General features: G+C 40.0%; 1 protein-coding gene across 3 annotated transcripts in view; it reads right to left on the bottom strand.

Annotated features, from left to right (window-relative positions):
• The window catches only part of LOC109988476 (F-BAR and double SH3 domains protein 2), a 60,772-nt gene that overhangs the window by 9,556 nt on the left and 29,202 nt on the right, over window positions 1-22,014 (bottom strand). The window contains exons 7-15 of one of the 3 annotated variants that reach the window (XM_020639976.3): window positions 21,909-21,963; window positions 21,552-21,680; window positions 16,847-16,969; window positions 16,332-16,427; window positions 15,002-15,076; window positions 9,631-9,747; window positions 9,432-9,536; window positions 3,650-3,739; window positions 3,221-3,283 (exon numbers count right to left, since the gene is read on the bottom strand). In XM_020639976.3, the coding sequence (XP_020495632.1) occupies window positions 3,221-3,283; window positions 3,650-3,739; window positions 9,432-9,536; window positions 9,631-9,747; window positions 15,002-15,076; window positions 16,332-16,427; window positions 16,847-16,969; window positions 21,552-21,680; window positions 21,909-21,963 (853 nt within the window). The remainder of the gene's footprint in view (window positions 1-3,220; window positions 3,284-3,649; window positions 3,740-9,431; window positions 9,537-9,630; window positions 9,748-15,001; window positions 15,077-16,331; window positions 16,428-16,846; window positions 16,970-21,551; window positions 21,681-21,908; window positions 21,964-22,014) is intronic. The other 2 variants (XM_020639977.3, XM_020639978.3) reach the window with 2 other exon arrangements.

The raw sequence follows: 22,014 nt of genomic DNA, 5'->3' as shown, positions 1-22,014 counted from the left end.
TGATCCTGTTCTACCTGTGCAGTGAACTAAGATATATTGTAAACATTAAGTGATATAGACAAAGCAAAAGAGATAACTTGGAGACTTTGACAGAGTATGAATTGTCTTTTACGGTTTGTTGTGTTACGTCAACTGTGATCCACTTTACTTCATTGATTTAAAAGAACACTTCACTGCCTCTGGGCCAATTCCATTTTATCCCTAAAGTTAAAGTGACCAGCATGAATTTCAGTAATTACCCATTAAAATATCAGAAAGAATACATCTCAGTGTGTGTACAGCCTGTGCAGACCTACAGAAGATTTTATTGGTCCTGGAGGTAATAACTGTGAAAGTGATATTGTAATGAAGGCAGTGGCTGCCTGACAGACTCGAGGGGTTCTTGGCTTACAGTATTTCAAAGTCGTAATAAAAAAGTTGAGTGGAATGGAGAGAGAGCTGGGGAAGGTTCCTGCTCTCATGTGTTTCTGTGCTTATCTCAACACATTATTATTCACAACTCATCGATCCTTTCTTGATTCTGTCTCTGACCATCACTCACTTCTTTGCCTCCTGCGAATCAGTAAAATGCTGTTACAAGCCCTCCTACTCGTTTCCTCTCCTTCTTCGTTTCCTCTGTTATTATAATCCTCACTTCTTTGCACTCTTTGCTTTGGAGTGTACCGGCTCCAGTACACTCCAAATAAAACCAGAAGCTGATAAGTTTGAATCCTCAATGTGCCTCCTGGTCTGTTCTTCCTACCAGGTGGAGGAATATTCAGTAAGTCTAGTTTCCAATTGATTTGTCCTATAAATAAGGCATGACAATAAGGGAAGACATAACCTACACAATGATAACACAAAAAACACACTATCAAAACCAGAAATTCTCTTAAATTAGCAATATGTTGGGTAGTAAAAAGGATTGGCCTGAGTCAAACATGTGTATACCGCAGAGTATATTCTCTGCAGTTTTTCACAATGTGTCACCCCTTATTTAACGCCAACATTCTCACCCTCATGCTTCTCCCTCCACACCACACCACCTTTTCTTTTTCTAAGCTGACTCTCTCTCTTCATCTCTTTCTTCATTTGTTTTCTCTCATCACTCTCTTTATTCTCGGCACCCTCAAATATCCTTTCCTTTTATTATCGCTGACTAGATGCTGTTCCCCCTCCATTCTACAGACTTTCTCTCACACCTCCTGTCTCTATCATCCCCCCCCCACCCCCACACTCTTTTTGTGGTGTTAGCTACACGCTGCATTATCATGTGAGCTGAGTGTCAAGTGCTTGCAATATAGCAGACAGACTATGTTTAGACCTGTTAACATACACACAGAAGCACACATGCACGCACGCACACACACACACACACACACACACACACACACACACACACACACACACACACACACACACACACACACACACACACACACACACAGAGTCCTGGACACACTCCTCTAATTATTCTCTCAGGAGATATAAAAATACCAGAAATACACATAAATGCACTAAAAACACAATATGAATATATAATGGAAATAATAGCTTATGTTCAATAATACTTACTGGAATGAGATATGGAGGTAGTGGGCAGTGTGTGATTTTTTAGCGTTGGTGTTTTTTTCTACCTATTTCTAGTCTTTTTGCTAAGCTAAGTTTCTCTGAGCTCTGGCTGCACATTTAGCATCATGAACTGTGAGTGTTGTCAATCAGCTCAACTAGATAATTTCCAGTGTCAGTTTTAGCTATTTTGAAATAAGAAAGATATTCTACTACTGCCAGTAAAACCAAAAAAGGACGATGTGAACTACCTGTGCTCTATACAGAAACACTTTTTGGTGATTAAAGAAATGCTTCCCTCAGGATTTGGATCTGTACTCAGTCTATCTTATTAAAGTAAGCGGTGATAATGGAAAAAAAAACATTGAATTCTCAAAGACTACACCAGTATTCCAGCAGGGAAGTGGTGCGTTTTAAAAGGCTTCAACTGGAGTGACACATGATTAGGCAGCGGGGCAGGAAGTAATGTTTCAGGAGAAGTGTGTTCGAGCCGGGTGGTTTTCACTTATTATGATGTCATAAAGAAATAAAAATCTGTGATTATGAGTCAGAGCCTGAGATTTAAAGTCTATTCTTGAGAGGGCTGAATCCAGTGCAGTGTCTTAAAGGGCAGGAAGAAAAACGGTTATGAAGACACGAGCCCATCGTAAATATATGAGAGACACACAGTGACACTATTCAGTGGTCTGGTGGTTTTCATGTGAAGTGGGTAAAAGAAAGCCACCATGCATATAACAGCCATCAGTTACAGCTGTTGAGGGGTGAAAAGAAACTATCCGACATCTGATTTCAAGTTTCAGATGAGCTTTTTCCAGCCAAGTTTGGAACTGTTGCGTCAACGTCCATGAACTTAAGAAATGTTGTTTTAATATAGTTTTCATATAGTTCAAGTTTATTTTATTTTCAAAGTTTTGTCTTCTCTTAACATCCAATGGTTTCAAATTCCATTAAAGGGTAACTAAACCCCAGATTTTCGACTGAAGTGGATTTCCCCTGTAATTTCAAAAAAATGCCTTTAAGAAGTCAATGTATCAACATGGACAGGGCTGGGGGGATGTGGGGGAGGGGGAGGAGGAAGGGAGGGAGTTAAGACATGCCCACTGACTCCTTCATGCTGTCAACATCCGCCGCAACAACATATACAGTCTATGCAACACACACAAACACATAAACCGATTAGCAAGTTTAGCTAGGTTTTTAAAGCCATGAGCGACGACTCAAGGAGCAGCAATGACACTTAAGCGACAGCAAAGCCGAGGACTTTCCTGCTCCAGAGTCTCCTGTAGGTCACGACCACGGCGGTCCAGAGCCGAATCAGTTTGAACTGTTAGCACAGGCAGCGACTGCTGAGAAGTGATTTTTTAAACGGTTTGGTGATGAAAGCTGGTACCACGTGTGTCACCTGCCTCCAGATCAGCCAATAGAAAAATTCAATTGCAATAGCCGGTTTCAACCTGTAGAGGGTAGTCGCTATGCACATTTTTAGATTTTAACCCATTTAGTAAACAACACTACTTCACACCCATACACAGGTTTTCAGCCGTAGAAAAACGTGGTCTGGGGGTTTTGTTACTCTTTAATAAATGTTCTGTTTTTTTTTTGTCAACAGAACCATTTCGGATGCCTTGGCCAGAAAACAGCAACGCACGCACAGTGAGGGGAGGTGTCTCACCGACAGTGAGGGATCGTGGGAGGTGTAGCTGGCCCAACGTTCATTCTCCAACTCCTCCATCACCTACAGCATGCACAGAGAGAGTGAGCGGGGTTTATACACATGTTGCAAACAGACACACTCGCACAGATACGGCACAATATAAAACTGGAAGTCATGCGTGAAATTATACTGAAAGGCTTGCATGTATGAATGCACTCACAAACATTTACCAGTCACACAAAGGGACAGGCTTACACACACACACACACACACACACACACACACACACACACACACACACACACACACACACACACACACACACACACACACACACACACACACACACACACACACACACACACACACACACACACACACACACACACACACACACACACACACAGAATCTGTATAGGTTCTCAAACACCCAGTGGTGAAACACACCTGGTTCATGGCGCTCTTAAGCCAGGTATCCACAGCAACCCCCACCTGGCGCAGAAGGTCCAAGCGAGCCTCAGCTTTTAGCTTTATTGTCTTTGGAGAAAGAGAGGGGGAGGTGAAGACAAACATATAAGTATGAGTTTTTCTTACATCAGTCTCTAAAAGAACAATTATTTCTCTGTTTTTTTATTCAAACAGGGACATATGGACACCAAAGTAGCTCTTTTTCTGACAGAGTCACTGTGCCAGGCTGCAAAGAATCAAATTCAAATTTAAAGTTGAGATGAACGCCTATAAAAGTCTCCTGTGGGTTGAAAGCACCAGAGGGCCCCTTACACCAAAAATATTAAAGGAGCCTTAACCAGCCGTGATACTAAGATGACAATGGTTGCAGTTAATTTGGTCCTAAGACTGCAAAAGTTTCAGCTGGGGTTAGCTATCTTTATATTCAATAAACCATTCAGCCATGATGCTGAAACAAGACAAATAGCCAAAATAATCAATTTATTATCTATAACGCTTGTCGCACTGGGAGCTGTCACTGGGGTAGTGACACCCTGCACTGGTTGTCAGTTAATCACAGCGCTGACAAACAGCCAGTCACACTCACATTCAAGAGTCATCAACTAACAAGCATGTCTTTAGACTGTAGAAGGTAGAAGAAGCACCTGGAGGGAACCCATCCATGCACCCAGAGAACATGCAGCCTTCACACAGAAAGGCTCCTGTCCTTCTTGCTACAGTGCTAACAATTGTGCCACCGTGCAGTCTGGCCATAATAATACCCAGACACCACTAGATACAGAAAGCACTGGGCCTGCGAGGTGTGAGAATTACCGTAAATGGGATGTGCGATTAAGTGCAAAAAGTGAAGTTTAAAATAGACATGTAAAAGGGTGCATATAAGGTATAACACACAGTTTCTATGTCTGCACAATATCAGTTTTGCAAATGTCCCACATGAATCCACTTTATGCATGATGACTAGCTTGATCTTCGTTGACCATCAAATGGTGAAAAAGCCAGAGTATTGTACTTTTTTTTATTGCCCTTATCCAAAAGGTAAAATACACACGTTCTGAGTGAGAAAGCATTGCTTGTTTACATATAATACCTCTCAAGTAATGATGCATCTCTCTATAATGCTTTTGTACGTTATAGGCATTCTTTAAATCAAATCTTATTCAGACAACAGTTTCATTTATTACCATTATTAGGCCTTTGAGTTGTTTTATATCACATGCAGCTTCATTCAAATGGTTCATTGTTGAAACTTGCTGTACTTTCTTTGGCGAGCTGTGAACACTGGACATGCAGTGTTCTTTCCCAATGAGACAATATGATGATTAGGCTATAACCACCAGTGGGGGAAACCCCTGAGAATAAACGTTCAATCTGTCTCGCCTCTTCAACTCTCTTTCATCTTTGATCCTCTCTTCTCTTTTTTTTTTCCTACTCTCTCATCATTTTTATCAATTTCCCTTCCCATTACCCACTTCTCTCCTGTCTCCCTGATGCTGACGGAGCACATTGGTAGATTATAGCTCCATCCCACCAAGGTAAAGATACTGTGAAGACAAACTTTTTCAGCTCGGATCAGTAACGACTTCTTAAGTGCCTCCATTTTTATTCCTTCAGGTTGAAGGCACCTAAAAAGGCTGTTGTTGTCTGGCCATAAAAAAAAGGCATAAAGAGCTGAGGAATTCCAAACAACAGCCATCACACAGTCACCCATCTAAGCAGCTGAACACACTTCAGTTTAATCAATTCAATAAGCAGCCGGTGGTGTGAAAACAGATCACTGGTAGATGGACTGTAAAGACGAGCAGTTCTCCTGGGCAGCACTATTCGATAAAACAGACAGAAAGACAGACGAAGAGACAGACAGGTACAGACATGCTGCAGGAAGAAAACATTATTTTCTACCATGGACACATCTTTTCTTTTTTTACCCAGACTCCCCTGTACACTGACATTAGATGTTTTAGTCTTATGAGGTGCCCATGGGGATTTTTTTTTTTTGGCAGCTCAAAGGATAACAGCTGACCTTGAAGGGAACACCAAGGTCACACACACTGTGTAATGAAAAGTTAAAAGATTATAAAACAGCTCCATGCTGTGTGTTAGGTACTGCTATGTCAAATATGTAACTGGTGGTTTAACAGCACAGTTTCAATAAGTGCCCCGGGTTTTAATAGCCCATAATATGCTCCATACCCCCCCCCCCCCCCCCAGATAATACCATGCCAACACAGATTATGAATGAATTTTCCAATTCTTGTTAGTTTCTTTGTTGCCTGTGCTGCATTGTGTCCTGGAGCAAATTCTTGTCTCTAAGTCGACGCATCGTCTGTCTGCAGGATTTTGATGCTTCGTGTAAATGAGGCCAGTTTGTCTGCAGTAACAGCCTTCAACAGCTCATTAGTATGGAGACAGCCTCGACTGCTGTCCCTCTCTCATCCTCAAAGAACTTTTTAGAAAGAGGACAGCAGCAGAGAAGAGGCTGATCGTCAACACATATCAACGCTGCTGTCAAAGTGTCCTCAAGATACTGTTTATAAAAACAAAAGGGCTCTATCTACAATGACAACTTTAAGTGTGTTTGTCAGTTTTATAAAAATGTGTAGTTTTCTTATTATTTAATAGTTCTAATTATTTGAATTCAGTTTCTAATTCATCTGCAGGATGTTCAGTGAAAATGTTATCTACTGAAAATATCCCCATCCCTCAGTGAAAATCAATTAGCAATTGTTAGAAGTGATTCAACTAGAGTGAAAAGAAAATGAGATGATTTAAATAGTATGTCCTACAGATAATACCGTGTGCATTAAGCATTTTCTCATCTTGATCTTCAAAGCCGTTTGCTTTATTAATATCAAAGGCTCCAGTAGAGCTCACAGTGCTAGTCTACCATTCAACTTCACTTAGTCATGATAATATATATTTTAGTATCCATATCATTAAAGTAGTTTAACAGCATTGTTAAAGAAAGTCACTTTAGGATTCTGTGTTGTATCAATCATTCAGGAAAAAAAGCATCTAGAGAGAGTGCACAATAACACAACTATCAATTTAAGTCTTTCTATATTCAACATTTAACACTTTGCGACACTGTAAAATCAATTCAAAGGTATGAAATAAATACACTGTTGTTTTTCTTATAGTTTTGATCTTCTTTTTCCTTTATCGTTGGCAAAAACAAAACAATACATGTCCTAATAGCAAGGAAAGCACCTGAAGTCTAGTTTTTGTACTGCAAATAAAAACTTTGACCATATTTCAAGACATAAAATGCCATCGTTCTCTTCAGCCATAACAGCATGAACACAATCCAGTCCAAAGAACTTTTTTGTTTTGTTGTGTGCATTAATTCAAACACCTCCCTGTCCTTAATAATGGATAATGTAATGTAAGGAACAAACCACAAGTCTCATAAACAGGTCTACAAGTTCTTAAAAAGAAAGAATCAAGGCATTGATGTTTATGCCTCCGACTACTTGCTCCCATAAAATATCTAGGGGAAGAGTTGTGGGAAGAAACCTGCTGACTTTACTTTAACTCCAGTAAGAATATCAAATGAGAGGCCTGGGTGAATTTAAGCGCCTCTTGAAAGTAGATAAAACCTGAATCTGCAGTTAATGGTGATCACATTTTTGTCAACGACATCTCATCGACTTCGAACATTGATTTTGAAACCCGCTTGGCCCTTTAAGCATTTAAGATGTTGTCACAAGAAAATTATGCAATTTATGAAAAATCAGTAAAGGAGACCAAGTCTTTTTTTACCAGCTGCAGCAACCCTCTGTACTTTAGCTTTAAATGCCTGGCTTATCAGAACATTTAGATTTACTCTGTGTATGTTTTTGTTTTCACTTCAAATATTTCATTCTTAATACAGGCCTAGCTTAATTTTTTTCTTTCTAGCACGGTGTTGAAATAGCTGCAGTGAGATGTGTATAAGACAAAGTTGGGATATAATGTAAAAAAGATATTATCTGGATAATGCCGTAGTCAAACAGAGTCTTTTGTACTGCTTCACCTCCTCTTTAAAATTCTCTGATAAAAGCTCTGTGATGAAGCCATTTGTTACAAATGAGCTCATAAAATATTCATCTTCTTCTTCTTACTCAAGGTAATGCGGGAGAGGAAGAGCAAAGAGTATCAGATGGATGCTGTGGGAGTGGAGAGAGGATAGGAGAGGGTGTGGTGTGAAAAAAAAAGGTGGTAAGGTCACATGACACACTATGTATTCTTGGAGAAAGTGAGATCACAGGCTTGTGATAGTGTTGCTCAAATATTTTTGTAAATCACACTGAAATACCAGCATAATTACATATGAAAATAAGTTAACTTAGATAAGATATTTTTAAACAACATTTGCAAAAAGTATGTAGGAGATTAATTTCACAGTGCTCACACAGCGGGTGAAACAATTGTTTTTTGACCAAACCTGACAGCAGAGGGTGCCAGATATATGAAAGCCTGATGATAATGGAAGTAGAGAGAGAGAGTGAGAGAGAGGGAGAGAGAGAGAGAGAGAGAGAAAGAGAGAGAGAGAGGCTGCATTAGGAAAAGAATGAGTTCAACAAAGATTGATGAGAATGAAATGTAAAGAGCAGTGATAAAAAAGCAAAGCAGCTATATGACACAGACTTTTTTTTTGTTGAAAAAAATGAGAAACACAGTTGACATGAGAAAGGATGATCCAATGAATCCTTTCAGTATGTGAAAGGTTGAATCTGTGAGGATCAATGCATCAGTGATAGATATCTCTGTGTGAAGAGAGGTGCAGCCAGGCAAAGAGAGGGAAGATGAACAGAAGATGACAAAGAGGCCTTAGGTTAGGGGAGAAAGAGCTTCAAGTGTAAGATATCTCCCAAAAAAATCGAGTCAGTTTTAAATCAATAAACCGACATGAGCTGTAAGACAGATTTACCTCTGAAGAAATGTGTTTAAATCTACAACTGACAAGAGTGCAGCACAGCCACACACAGCAGGGGGGTTCATGGTTTTTTTGGGGGGATAAGAATAAACAAAATAACATGAATGGTTTGACATCTTTCCTGCGCTCTAAAAGGTGTATTGATCGATGTTTGTTAATTGCACCCTGCTGCCTCAGCGGACATGAGCAGGACTGTATGCCAATGCTGCCGTTAGCTTTTTAAATATTTACCAAATAATCAGTCAATCAGCCCAAACAGTGCTGGGAAGAGGAAATGTGGGACGGGTTGAGAATTTGATGTTGTTGCTGCCACAGAGAGCGTGTTTGCTCAGCTCATGCTGCAATGATTTTACAGCAGGAAACTAAGTAAAGGAAAAACATTTGCTATTGTTTCTCTGTTTGCAGCGACAGGCCACTCCGCACTTTGAGAGGAAACAGGGATGATTGAAATGTTTTCTATTAGCTCAATATTTTGGGTTGACATAGGTCATGGTTGCTTTTGTTACATGTGTTTTTATGTTAGACAGGACTCTTCAATCTACCACAATTCATACAGAAAAGATAATAATAACTTTCATGTAGACTAGGTGTGCCGTTGTGAATTTGTGTTCCCTTGAATACTCAGGTTTGTTTGATGAAAGTTTGTCGGAAAAGAAACATGCATCTCTTAATTTATAAAGAGAGGAGGCATCAATCCACCCATTCCCAATAAATGATGTATCCTGTGCATGGTATCAAAAGGATATCCTGCAAACATTTGTGGACTCTAAGAGGAGAAAAAGAATCAATTTGACCATAGAGAGAACATGCATACTATTAACAGAGAAAGAATTGTGGACTGACCTCAGCTTTCCGCATGCTTTCTTTGGTGTCTTCTATCTTCAGCTCCAGATCCAGCCTGCCCTGCTCTGTGGGGGGCAGGCCGTGGCTCTCACACTCCTCCAAACACTTCAAACCAAACATGCAAACACTTGATTAGAAATAGTGTAGGTGGGTTACTGTATATGACACATATATGCATGTGTGTGTGTTTTAATCTTACTCTCTTGTAATGAATGATATTCTTGTGTTCTCGTGCCACTCTGGTTGCCCATTTCCTGGCCTCCTTGTTCAGGCTGTGCTCCTCTGTCGTCCCCGTCTCTGACTCCAGCTGACGACTCTAATAAAGCCAAAAACAAACACACACACACGCACGCACGCACACACACACACACAGGGAGAGATCAGCATGGCAGATAAACACTCAAGGGGAAACACAAGAACATTGTCGACAATAACACAAGGTGTGTGATATGCAGAAGCTGTTAATGAAGCTAAAGATAGTGTGAGAGAAAGATTGTTTTCTTCTCACATAATGAATACTGCATGTGTCATGACGCTCTATTGTTATCATCTGGGAGAGAATTGGCTGCTATTAAAACCACATGTGAAGAAGCATGAGCGCGCAAATATATATATACTTGAGTGTGTTTCTACGTTTAGTGAGGGAGCAGCAAGTGAATGGCAACAGTCCTGTCTGATGTTTTTTTTACACTCAAACTGTTACTTTATCATCGCTATAATGTGCACTAACTCACAACAATGGTAGAATTTTTGGGGGTTTAAAAATCACAACTAAGCATGAGTACATGGGTGTCACAGAGATGCTTTTCTCCTCAGAAGTGAGGAAGTATTGCCTGTTTCATGTTGGAGATATCATGTCTTTTTTTTTTTGCATTATTTACTGGGCTGACCTAAGAACACAATCAAATTCCTTTCAATATCAACGAGCCCTGAAGAGTCACATAGGCCAAGGCAGTGTCAAATTCACACAGAGTGATTAACATTCCTTAATTCATCATGAATATTTCATTCTAGAAAGAAACGAGCGGTACAGCCGAGTGTTCATGGTTTTAAAGGAACAGCCGGTTTTCTTTTTTGTAAAACTTCCGTTCAAGGTTGTCACATTGAGACTTTATGAATAGGACAGAGCACAAAGATTGAGTTCCATGACACCAATCACCTGATATGATTATCTGTCTAATGCGTTGTGATGACACTGATTCATGAAAGTGGAAAGACATCCTTGCTCTCCTTTCATTTTATCATCTTAATAAAGCTCTCTCTCTTTTTCTCTCGCTCACTTCTCACCACTTGAAAAGGTGACTAATGTTTGATCCTTATAAGATAAGATTTACTTTATTGATCCCTGCAAGGGGAAATTTAAGTTTTTACACTCTGTAGTCCTGCAACACACACATAGGCTGAAGTATAGACACACATGCACACAAACAGGATCCTATGGACATGCACTAAGGGAGAGATGTCAGAGTGACGGAGCGGCCCACAGTGGGCGCTCCTGAGCTGGTGGTGGGGAAGGGGTTTGGTGCCTTGCTCAAGGGCACCTCGGCAGTGCTCAGGAGGCAATCTGGCACCTCTCCAGCTACCAGACCAACTTCCATACTTGGTCCGCACTGGGACTTGAGCCGGCGACCCTCCGGTTCCCAACACAAGTCCCTACAGACTGAGCTACTGCCGCCCTTATTGTTGTCTTCTTCTGAATCATTTAGTTTAACCACCATACCTTTACTTAAGGTAATCTAAAATCGAATAAAAAAAGTTATTAAAGGAAGAATGTGCGACTTTTTGATCCAGTAGATGTCGCCCTTAAACACCAGCATGAAACCAAAACAAACTGCTGTTTGGCCACACCTCCGCTCTCCTGCAGCGACACACCACCAACCCCTCTCCATTCGCGTTCACAAGAAGGAGTTATCAAATAGAACGCATTATAATTAAGCACCTTTAAGCACAAGCGGCGGACAAAATAGTCCTTTGCTTGAGCTGCAAATGCCTGTGTCCTGCATTGTCGTGTTAGTAGGCTAATGTTAGCACACTTCGGTTAACTCATAACTTCATATTGCACATAAATTGACACGGAATGACCGTGATAAAAAGACACTTATGTTACATCCAAATAAGCAGTGAGTAGACTATGTTATCTTCTTTTGTCTATTCCTTGACTAAACCAGCTTTATTCACAAGGCCGTCCTGTCCATGTAAACATGATGTAAACACAGCCTGACAACAATACAGCTGGCGGGACTCAAACTTCTCACTCATTGTACAGTCATGACTCAGAGAGACATTTAGCATATACTTGTTTTCTGCTGTATTTATGTGTAAAATGTCGCACATTCTTCCTTTAACATCCCTCTCTTCTTGGAGAGATTTTCATAGTTTCGGTGAATTCTAAAAAACACCATTTGTTTGCCGATCATATTTTAAAGTTAGCAAAAGAAAACAATCAGTGTAGCAAATATTCATGCAGGAAAAGCCTTTCTAATAAACCAACATTAGTCTCTGCATGTCCATTCATTCATTTTCACTGAGAGGCTGGAGTTCCCATATTCTGATATCAAAAGTGTTTTTCGCCTCACTAACTGACACAGTATTTTAATTGCATGGTTTCCATGCACATCCCATCTATTAATTATGTGCTGCTTCAGTAACAGGAGGGCATAAATCTAGCTAAGTATAGGTGTGAAACTAAGAGTATTACATGGGAGATTTAGAGCTTAATTATGCTCAGGCAAGGGAGTATGGTGGGGAGGTAAAGCAGGGAGGCAGAAAAACTAGATTTAAACGGTGGCTCTAAACAGACATGTCAGGGTGGGAGCTCAACTCATTTCAGCCTAGATAGTTTATTTGTGTACAAGAGTAAACACAGTAAATAAGAGATGGTTTAAAGTGGTCTGCAAGCGTGTACATGTTGGGGGAAATGTGAAAATGGACATACTTCTTTTTGTGAAACAGCTGTGTGAGCATACTGTATATAAAGGACATTAAGTAACAAGATGCAATAAAGAAGTCAAACTATATTTTTAATAGCAATGATCATGATGGAGTGTGGTCCTTTAGTGAATCTGGCCTCTGTTAATTGGATCTAAATGTGTAAATGTACCGATGTCAAACATGTCTTTATTAAATCAGGGTCACAGTGAAGGGCCATTGGCAACTACTTGAAATGTGATAACAGGAGAAATCATGGCCAGTCTGCCTGCCAGCTAAGAGAGATGTGAAGTACAGCACATTGAACTCAGTGATCTCACTGTACTTCAATAACAACCTCTACTGTCATAATAACAGTCATTGAATGTACTGCAGAGACAACTGTGTTATTGTGAAACCACAGGGATGATGAGGTGAGAATCAACAGCCTCAACATTTAGATGTCTGTCTGAATGAAAGTACAGGTATGTTGGTGGTAGGAAAGTTGGAAAAAAAAACACATAATTTCAGACACGGTACATTTTCTTATTTGGAATTTGTTCCTATCATGCTTTAGTTCAGAACTGCAAATAACAGCACAAATCCCAATTATGTTTTTGCCACAGTGAGAAGCTTCTACTGTCTGTTCCAGTTAGTTGTTTTTTTAACACTTCACAAATACCATAGGCTCCTATTGTGTGCTAAAAAAGGATTTCTCTGCACAGCTTGCAGGGACATACTGCTGTCTTGTTTAATATAATACATCACGTTGAACAGCACCTGTATCACACTTATGTGAGCTGATTTAATGGATTATTTTTAAAGCAGCAGCAGGAGTCTATAGGATTTTTGCACACCTTCCAGTAGGACAGAGAGGCAGCCTAACTTTCTGACTTCAGCGACTGCATGCATTGGATCAGACTTATTAGAATCATTAAAATAATGTAGGTGATTAGGGTTTGAGTTCATATAGAGTTCAGTTTCATTTGGTTTTGCTTTCTGAAAAATAAAAAAAATAAAAATTCCTTAACATTTCTGTCTTAATTACTCACACAATACTTACACTTTCTCATACGCTGGCTGATTTGATGTGGTGTCTAAGAATGGTTAAAACACAACAGAACAAGTGCAAAAAAAAAAAAAAAAAAACACATACAGAGGCGGTCATTCTGCCTGCAATGACCCATAACTCACTACGAATGGAGAAAATAAAAATGATGCACACCCAAAACATTTGTATCATTCATCTATAGGAGGACAAATATTGCAATGATATTTCAACAGATGATGTAACAGCATCTGATGAGTCATTTGGTGCTGGGACAGCATTGCTCACCAACACATGACAGTATGACATCATTGACAGTGCTGTGAAGCCACTGACAAAACAGCAGTACTCAGAAATCCATTTAACGCCACTGTTTCCAGAGCTTACTGTAAAAAGTAATACTACTGTTCATATTTTCTTTTTTTTTTTTCTTTTTCTTTTTTTTTTTTTACTGTTTAAAGATTTATTTTGGGGCTTTTGCTTTTTTAGAGAGGACAGTGAATACAGTAGGAAATTGGGGGATACAGAGTGGGGAATGAAATGCAGGAAAGTAGCCACAGGGGGCATGGGGCCGGAGCTAACCTCTAGGTCATCAGCCATTTATTTTACTATTTGACTAATTCATTTAGTGGTTTTTGTTTTACAATCAAGACTTTAAGCACAACAGGGAGTAGAAAATTATCACCAAGATATTGAAGGAATTGTAAAACGCAAACGTGAAAGGTTATTGTTCAATGGTCAAATTGGAAATTAGTGTGTATCTCTGCTATTCATTTTATAATGTCCATTATATTATTTGTCTTTCACTCTTGTGCTGCCATTTATTTCTTCTTTTTTTATTTTAGATACCATTGGTGTTAAGAGCGAAATCAGTCCATGAACATCACTTATTCTGGCTAGCTAATAAGACAGATAATTCAGAGAAAAAGGCAGTGATGGTACTTAGCAGACTGAAAATATGAAGTATGCATAAAAATAAAAATAATATTGTTGGCTGCTGGATCTCACGGATGATTTTGCACTTTGAGCTGACAGAGGGTTTCATTCTTTTGTTATAGAAGTCTAAATGCTAAATGCCTTTTTTAAGGAAGAGGGATGTGGCCATGCTGGTTACCAGGAAGGACAGTCAGGATGTAAATGTTTGGCTAGCTGACTAATCAGGGTTAGGTCAACCAAAGGAAATCTGTCCACATTAGCGCTTATTATAACGTCATCATTTTTAACATAATATGTAATCAAACCATGAAGTCTGATTTATTTTGGCTGTGTGTCATACTGATCATATATCAGAATGATGGCTGTGCCTGCACAAAAATAAAAGCATAGTTACAAATAAGTGATGAAAATGCTCAGTGGTATGTATACATAAATACATAGTGATAGACATGTTTCAAGTGTCGTGCAGAATGTAAAACATGCATTATACCAGGCATTACAGTGTGCATTATACAAAAAGTTGTCAATGCTTTGTTAGGCAAAGCAGCTCCTACAGAACATGCTTAAGTTAATGTCACCAGAACAGAGGGCAAAGATAATCATTGACATGAACGCAGACGATGATCCATGGTTTATTTCAGCGATGAACATGGGGAATGCTATCAACGGTTAAAACTACCTGTGCCAGGGTCATTCTCATGGCACTGACGGGCGACGGCTCAATGTCCACCAACTGCTGCACCGAGCTCAGAGTCTGGCACACACACACACCCACACACACACACACACACACAAACACATATACCCGTAGGCAAGCAACCACGCACCCACACACCCAAGAGCAGCAGTGCAAACACACAGACACACAAAAACAGGTAGGGGGTTAATGGAAAAAATTGTAGGGGGAAAGTGTTAGCAGAGGTTAAACAGGATTAGGAAGACAAAGGGAAGGAAAAGCAGATTTTTGTTTGGTTTAGAGTACGTTAATAACACCAGGTTGAATGGGAAAAAAAAAGGAAAAGTTAGAGAAGAATAGTATCTTTGGCAGAACACAGTGAGAATGAAAGAGTGAAAATACAGAAAGAAAGAAAGAACTTGAGAAACAAAAGAGCACAGAATGACTCAGACACAAGAGAAAGGATAGATTTGAAGGAAGTAGGTCCATAGTCAACTGGGAACATCTCTTTTTAGCCAGCAATACTTAACAAGACCCCAGAGGGGTGATGCATTATGATTCCCTCTGCTGCATTATGATCACACAGGCACTCATTGATTTACGGCAATCAGACCTATTTTTAAACTTCAGCAAGAGCTTAATTTGACAATTTAAAAGCTAAGTTAAACTTATATAAATGGACTTGAACTTGTCTAGCCCTTTCCTAGTCTTCTTATGTAAATGATAAAAAGACACTTGGACTATAAAGAAACATTCCCAGAAGAATATGTAACATCTAGTGCAGAAACATTTAATCAGAACACAGAGTAGATTCATACTTCTATCATGCTGTTCCCAGACACTACTCCTTCCTGAATTGTTAACATAAAGTCATCTCTAAGGGCTAGAAACTAAAGAAGACAAAGATCTCTCTTGAGAATAAGAATGATCAGAGCTTTGGCTCTCTGATTTCCAGCTTGGCAAATCTCAAGTTCCAGAATGCATTAATGGGATTCTCTTCAGAATCACCAGATTATGAGGTAAATGAATTCTTTTTGGAGATTAAACAGATTGAGACGAGCTGAGGACTTCAGCTGCAGACGTAAAATACAATATTGGAAGGGACAGAAAATGAGGAGGGGTGGGGTGGGGACTGAGGTGTGTGTGTGTGTGTGTGTGTGTGTGTGTGTGTGTGTGTGTGTGTGTGTGGGGGGGGGTGACTGTCTTTCTGTGTGAACAGGTTCAAATACAAACAGAATAAGCTATAAAATAAACTGTTTAAGCTCAATAGCCCAGGGCATCACATGCATGCTTATAAACACACTGGACTTTTGTCTAACTATGTGCGTCTCACCGTGTCACATTCACTGGGCTGGAACTGGAAGTCGTGTGCTTTGTGAAACACTGGGTTCTCCTGCATGAACAACTGCTGGTTGAACTCTTGTATTATCTGCAAAGAAGACAAAAGAAGATTGTGAAGACACTTTTCCTGCAGTGAGAGCTTGTCAATAGTGGAATCCATTGTGACATCAGAGAAACTGCGCTGACCACAGCCTCTGTTTACTGTGATGGAGCGAACAACAAACACAATACAGTACGATCTTAAGCCCACAATGGATGAGAACTTCATTTTCATACAGAGTTTAGAACTTCAGAAATTCAAAGCATCACTTTAACGTCATCAATGTTAGGGGTGCATTTCCCCTTCTGTGTCAGGTAAGACAAAATAGCTTCTAATTCAAACAAAATAACTCAGAATGTCTATGTTTCCTATTCTTCGATGGCAAAAAAAATGTATTTAAACACAAAACTCTAACAAGAACTAACCAAAGTACAGCGGGTCTGTGTGTCTCAGCACATCTGACTCACCCTGGTAGATTTGTCCAACAGGAACTGGTAGGTGTTGTGTGTGGCTTGGTAGGCCTCTAGCTCTGTCCGACACAGTGATACCAAGTAGTCTTTCACATGCTCATAGATCCTGCCATCCAGAGCCTAGAAGACAGAGAGAGATAGAGAAGGGACCAAGGGTGACAGGGAAGAATATATTATATCAGTGTAATTCCATAATCCTTCATAATAAAGTCAAGAGTACAAGGGAATCAGGAAGAGACACCAAGAAAGAGCGAGACAGGAGAAAGGGACACAGAATAAAGTGAACCTAAATTCATACCACAGTGCACGATAACATCTTTATTTCCATCATCAAACTTCCAGAAATCATCTACCTTTGACTATTTTAATACTGGAAGCCTAACCTTAACAATGGCTGTACCCTTCCTGCTTTGTAGTTTTTGAGACTAGTACACATTTACCTTCAGGCTTTGAAAACAAGACAGATATATTTAGTTAAAGTTTCAACACTTTTTCTCTGTCAGCCATTGGATGAGTGATTCCAATTTGATAATGTGTTTTATAACGAGCGTACAGATAATCAGAAAACAAAACAAAACGTCAAAGTAAATAGTTAAGAGTTGGGCCTTCATGTTGTATCTGCACTTAATGTCTACTCACACAGGTGTTTTCACTTATGTTGCCTGATTGATCCTCACCAAGGAAGGCTGTGATTGGTTGACAGCTCGATCACTCTCCTGTAAGTTTTGTCACACTAGTTATGGTGGGACAATTTGCCCTGTATTTCATATTGGACGATACACTTTTGGGACACCATAAAATTCCCAGTTCATGAGCCAACATGACTGTCTAATCAGCCGAATGAATCAAAGACACCCATAAAGGTGAGGATCAATGGGTGCCCTGTGAAAAGTCTGTGCTACACAGGTGTTTAAATTGCAGTTAAAAATAAAGAGTGATGAATTGAAGTCAAGTGCTTTCTATATACACAGACACCTCACAGCTTCCCAGGCATTGCTAAGGTTTATATTATGTCTCCAAACGCTGCAGAACAAAGCGCACATACTTTCTAAATAAAACTAAAAAGAGAAAGAAAGACAAAATAACAGAAAAAAAGAGGGCGGGATCTAAAATGCAGTGTAGGAGCAAGAAGGCAGAATGTCAAAGGATGGACTAATACCGAGCAGATGTTTCCATTTGACAGCTCTTATCATTAGACTTTCTGATGGGGCCGATATAAAGACATTTTAATGAAGTATGCAGTCCAAATGAACAGCATTTCTATGGGGAGCTGGGGTAGGGCTGCCAAAGTGTAGGCAAAGCTGCCAAACAGACAGATCAGACAGAGAGGAATGAGTGAGAGAGAGCGAGAGAGAGCGAGAGAGAGAGAGAGAGAGAGAGAGAGAGAGAGAGAGAGAGAGAGAGAGAGGCTAATGGAGAGAAAGAGGAGAGGAGTTAAGAGAGGAAGAAAGAGCATTTGAAGAGGAATGAAAGTTATTAGTAGGTATGAGTATGGAAGACAGAGACAAAAAAATTCTGTGGGTTTGTGTGTCTGTGTGTGAAGTATTCTTTGGATGGTGTTCTAACAGCTGCAGGGGAAGTTGAAAGGGTTCAGATTCCAATTCAACAAAACACAGAGCCTGCAAAACACACACACACACACCTTGAAATACTCAGACGTTCATTCCCTCCTCTTGCCAAAGCACTTTAGAAAAGCTCACACTCTCCAGAACCTACACTCACTCTGAGCTGACCAGAAGATGTCTCACACCAAGTCTATAACCACCCACCAACACATGAGCTCACTTCATAGACATCTGTTCACTTTAAAAAAAGAAAAATACACATCTTTTCAAATATGCATACAAACTTCCCAAATGTAGCTTTTGCACACACAACACGGGCTGAAAACAATGGGTGACTGATGAGGAAATTATGTCATTTAGGGAGTGTTGTTTGCCGACTTCTGCCTGAATGTTCCCTCATCATATTGCTTGTTTCCTCCTCCCCCTTTCTTCTCTTCCTCCCCTCCTTCTTCCATCCATTTAGGGTAGTGTTGTAATGGAGTGAGTCAGCCTACAGAAAAAGCCCCGTACTCATGTTATTGCTCAGTGTGTGTGTGTGTGTGTGTGTGTGTGTGTTTTGTGTTAAAAGACTGCATCCACCTGAACAAGTACAGCACAGCAGACCATACAGGGCAGGAAAGCAGTAATGGTATGTGTGTCAGTGTGTTAGGTTTTAAAGATGGACAGTTGTTAGCATCACATGCTAACAGCAGAGGGCGATGTGGAGCAGTCTTTCCCTCCGTTGTCCTTTTCACTATGACTGTCGCATTGACAAGGACAGTAGCTCTCAGCGTAGAATATATGTTATTCCTACAGGAGTAAAGCTCAGATTTAAACCAGGCTTTCATTTACAAGTCCCCTCATTTCTAATATCTGTTAAACATTTAAAATAGTATGTTTGTGGCACTTATCACAGTCAGTTCATCATCTCTTCTTGATGGTTCAGTGTTTAAAACAGAAATGTAGCTTAACAGAGCTGATTAACCTTTATTGTTGTAATATATTTATCAGGAGAAAAACAATGTTGTTTGAAATGGAAATGGTGCTAAAAGAACTAAAGGGGAAGCTGAAAAACCTAGTTCTGCTGCTTTACTAAACACTCAGGTGTTTTCTGGGTTGTTCTGATTTGCTACAGCATATTGTAGCTATTCTTATGTCTGCTATTGATGTTGCTTTATTTATTTCTTGACATATCTCTACGGAGCCAAAAAAGTGCAAGAAGAAAGACGTATTTTCTATTTTTTTGTGATGCAGATGTTTTTCCCCCCCGACAGGAGTTCTGTTATCTGTGACTTTCAGGTGAGGACCTGTAAACACATCATCTGAAGAAAATGCAGGAGAGAGGAGATGAGATGAGCAGATTGCTTCCCTCTAGCGATGTCCCTTATTTCTCTTTGTGTGTTTGCGTTCATGTATTTGTGTATGTGCATATTTCCCTGCAGTCCTGTCCTTCTGTCGCAAGGCGCTGAGGATCTATTATTCACAATGGCCTCATAGTATAGATGCTCGCACACGCCTAAGGCACGTGTATGGGTGAGGGTGAAACCAAAACAAGGAGACAGAGGAAGATGATGTGAAGGGTGAGAGGGAGAGAAGGCAACTGCACCAAGCAAACTGAAACGGATAGGGACATTAACAAGCTTCACTTTATCTTCAAGTATTTGTCTGAATATAAATGCTACTTCTTCATGGTCTGGAGGGACAAGACAAATAAACACTACAGCTGACTTTTCTTCTTTTTCCCGTCAGCCATGTCTGAGACCTCATGACTGTCTGAACAACCATGACATCTAACCTGGACGTTTGGATGCGTGTGAGTGTCTGTGTGAGTGTGAGAATAACAGTAGTGATGACATCAGCATCACTCAGCAGCCTGACGTCACAGTAGCTGAGGTGTGTCTGTCTGTTTACAGAGCAGTCTGTTAGTTTGTGTGTATGATAACTGGATCATAACTAGAACAGAAGAATTCAAACATTTCTATCATTGCATTACAGTTTTAATGGCTCATGCGTGTTTAAATCAGAATTAGCACCCAGCACGCTGTTTATGTATCATGTTACAATTTACTTTTTTTTGCCTTATCCAAAGCGACATACATCAGAGAGTAAGTACAACACTAATCCAGTCATACACCGCCACCAAAGCAGCGGGAGCAAAGCGGGGTTAAGTGTCTTGCCCAAAGACACATTGACATTGCTCAGCTGGGAATCGAACCCTCGACCTTTCGGTTGTAAGACTCTACCAACTGAGCCACAGCCGCGCACTATCATGGTCTAATTTCTTCTGTATTTTGATACATGTGCCAGAAAAGTCAAAGACAAACACACAAACAGCTGCACCCTACCACTGCTCAAAGAAACCTGGGGGTTGACGGAGATTTGGCTTCTGTGTCACAACTTAGTGCTCTATGTTGCAGAATGTAATTTAACATGAACACAGAGAAGAGGCTACGTCTAAGATGACTCATAATCGAATGCATATTAGAATCATGACCCCGCAGCCATGTCACAAAAACCAACAGTCACTCCCTGATGAAGCACTTAATGTCAGATTAAGATGTCAGATCTGATGATGAGGCAAAAAGATCTGATTTATTGAACACGATATTTCTACTATGGCAGTGTTTGGAATGCCAGACGATGTCAGAATTCCCCTTAAGTCAGTTCATTCAACATCGTGGAAATCCTAATTTCATGCCTACCAATCATTTGGTTAGAATAGACACCAGGATGACTCATTTGAAAGGGTTTCCCTTCACATAGCCCCCCTTCAAATCAAACCATATATTCAGAGTGGCTCTCTTTGAAGACTAAAAGCTGTGAAATATTCTCTTTTTTTCATTTACAATTTCCCCCTCCAAATACTTCAGCAGTTCTGAAGGCAGTTTGAGTTTTGCAAACTCATAAAAGAAAAAAAATTGATCTTAAATTGCGCTTTGAATGTGGAACTACAAACTGGGTGATCCCTCTGGGTATTTTCTGAGCTTGAAAGTCATTACTTTCAGTAAAAGGGAAACGTCCTCCATGTATTGCAGCTGCCTGGTTGCTACTTTATACAAATATGCGGTTTTAATTAAATGTTTACTTTCACAGGAGGGACTCAAATTCTCTCTCACGTTCACTTTTTCACTTCAATAAAATAATCTTGATGTAAATACCTGTATGCAGTGCAGTAGATCTGTGTGGTAGTACCGGTCGTGGTGAGCATTGGCAGCAGCTAGCGTTAGTAGGTAGTCGTTCCTGGCCTGTGTTGCCTTTGAGTTACAGTCACTTCTCTTGGCTTTCAACTGTAGGAAAGAGACAGATAATGTTGCAATAACAAATAAAGGTAACTGACAGGAGCCTTAAGATTCAGTACAGGAGTCCCTTTTTCTAGGTTCTGGGCTCATTAGAGAAACAAAAACCAAAAAAAACAGCAGTTTGCATATCATGGGATGAAAGAATGTGCTTGAAAGCGTTGCCTGAAGAGGAAGAGAAGGTGGTCTGTTTGTACGTTTGTGAAAGCGAACTCTTACCTTTACACTTGCTTTCTGTAAACTAATTCTTGATTGGAAAAGTCCTAATTTAGACCTGAGAAAGAAAAAAACAGAGCAAACACAGGAGTGAATCTTCATGAATAAT

Source organism: Labrus bergylta, chromosome 11, assembly GCF_963930695.1.
Source record: "Labrus bergylta chromosome 11, fLabBer1.1, whole genome shotgun sequence".
Lineage (NCBI taxonomy): Eukaryota > Metazoa > Chordata > Actinopteri > Labriformes > Labridae > Labrus > Labrus bergylta.
This window is presented reverse-complemented; position numbering and strand designations above follow the sequence as displayed.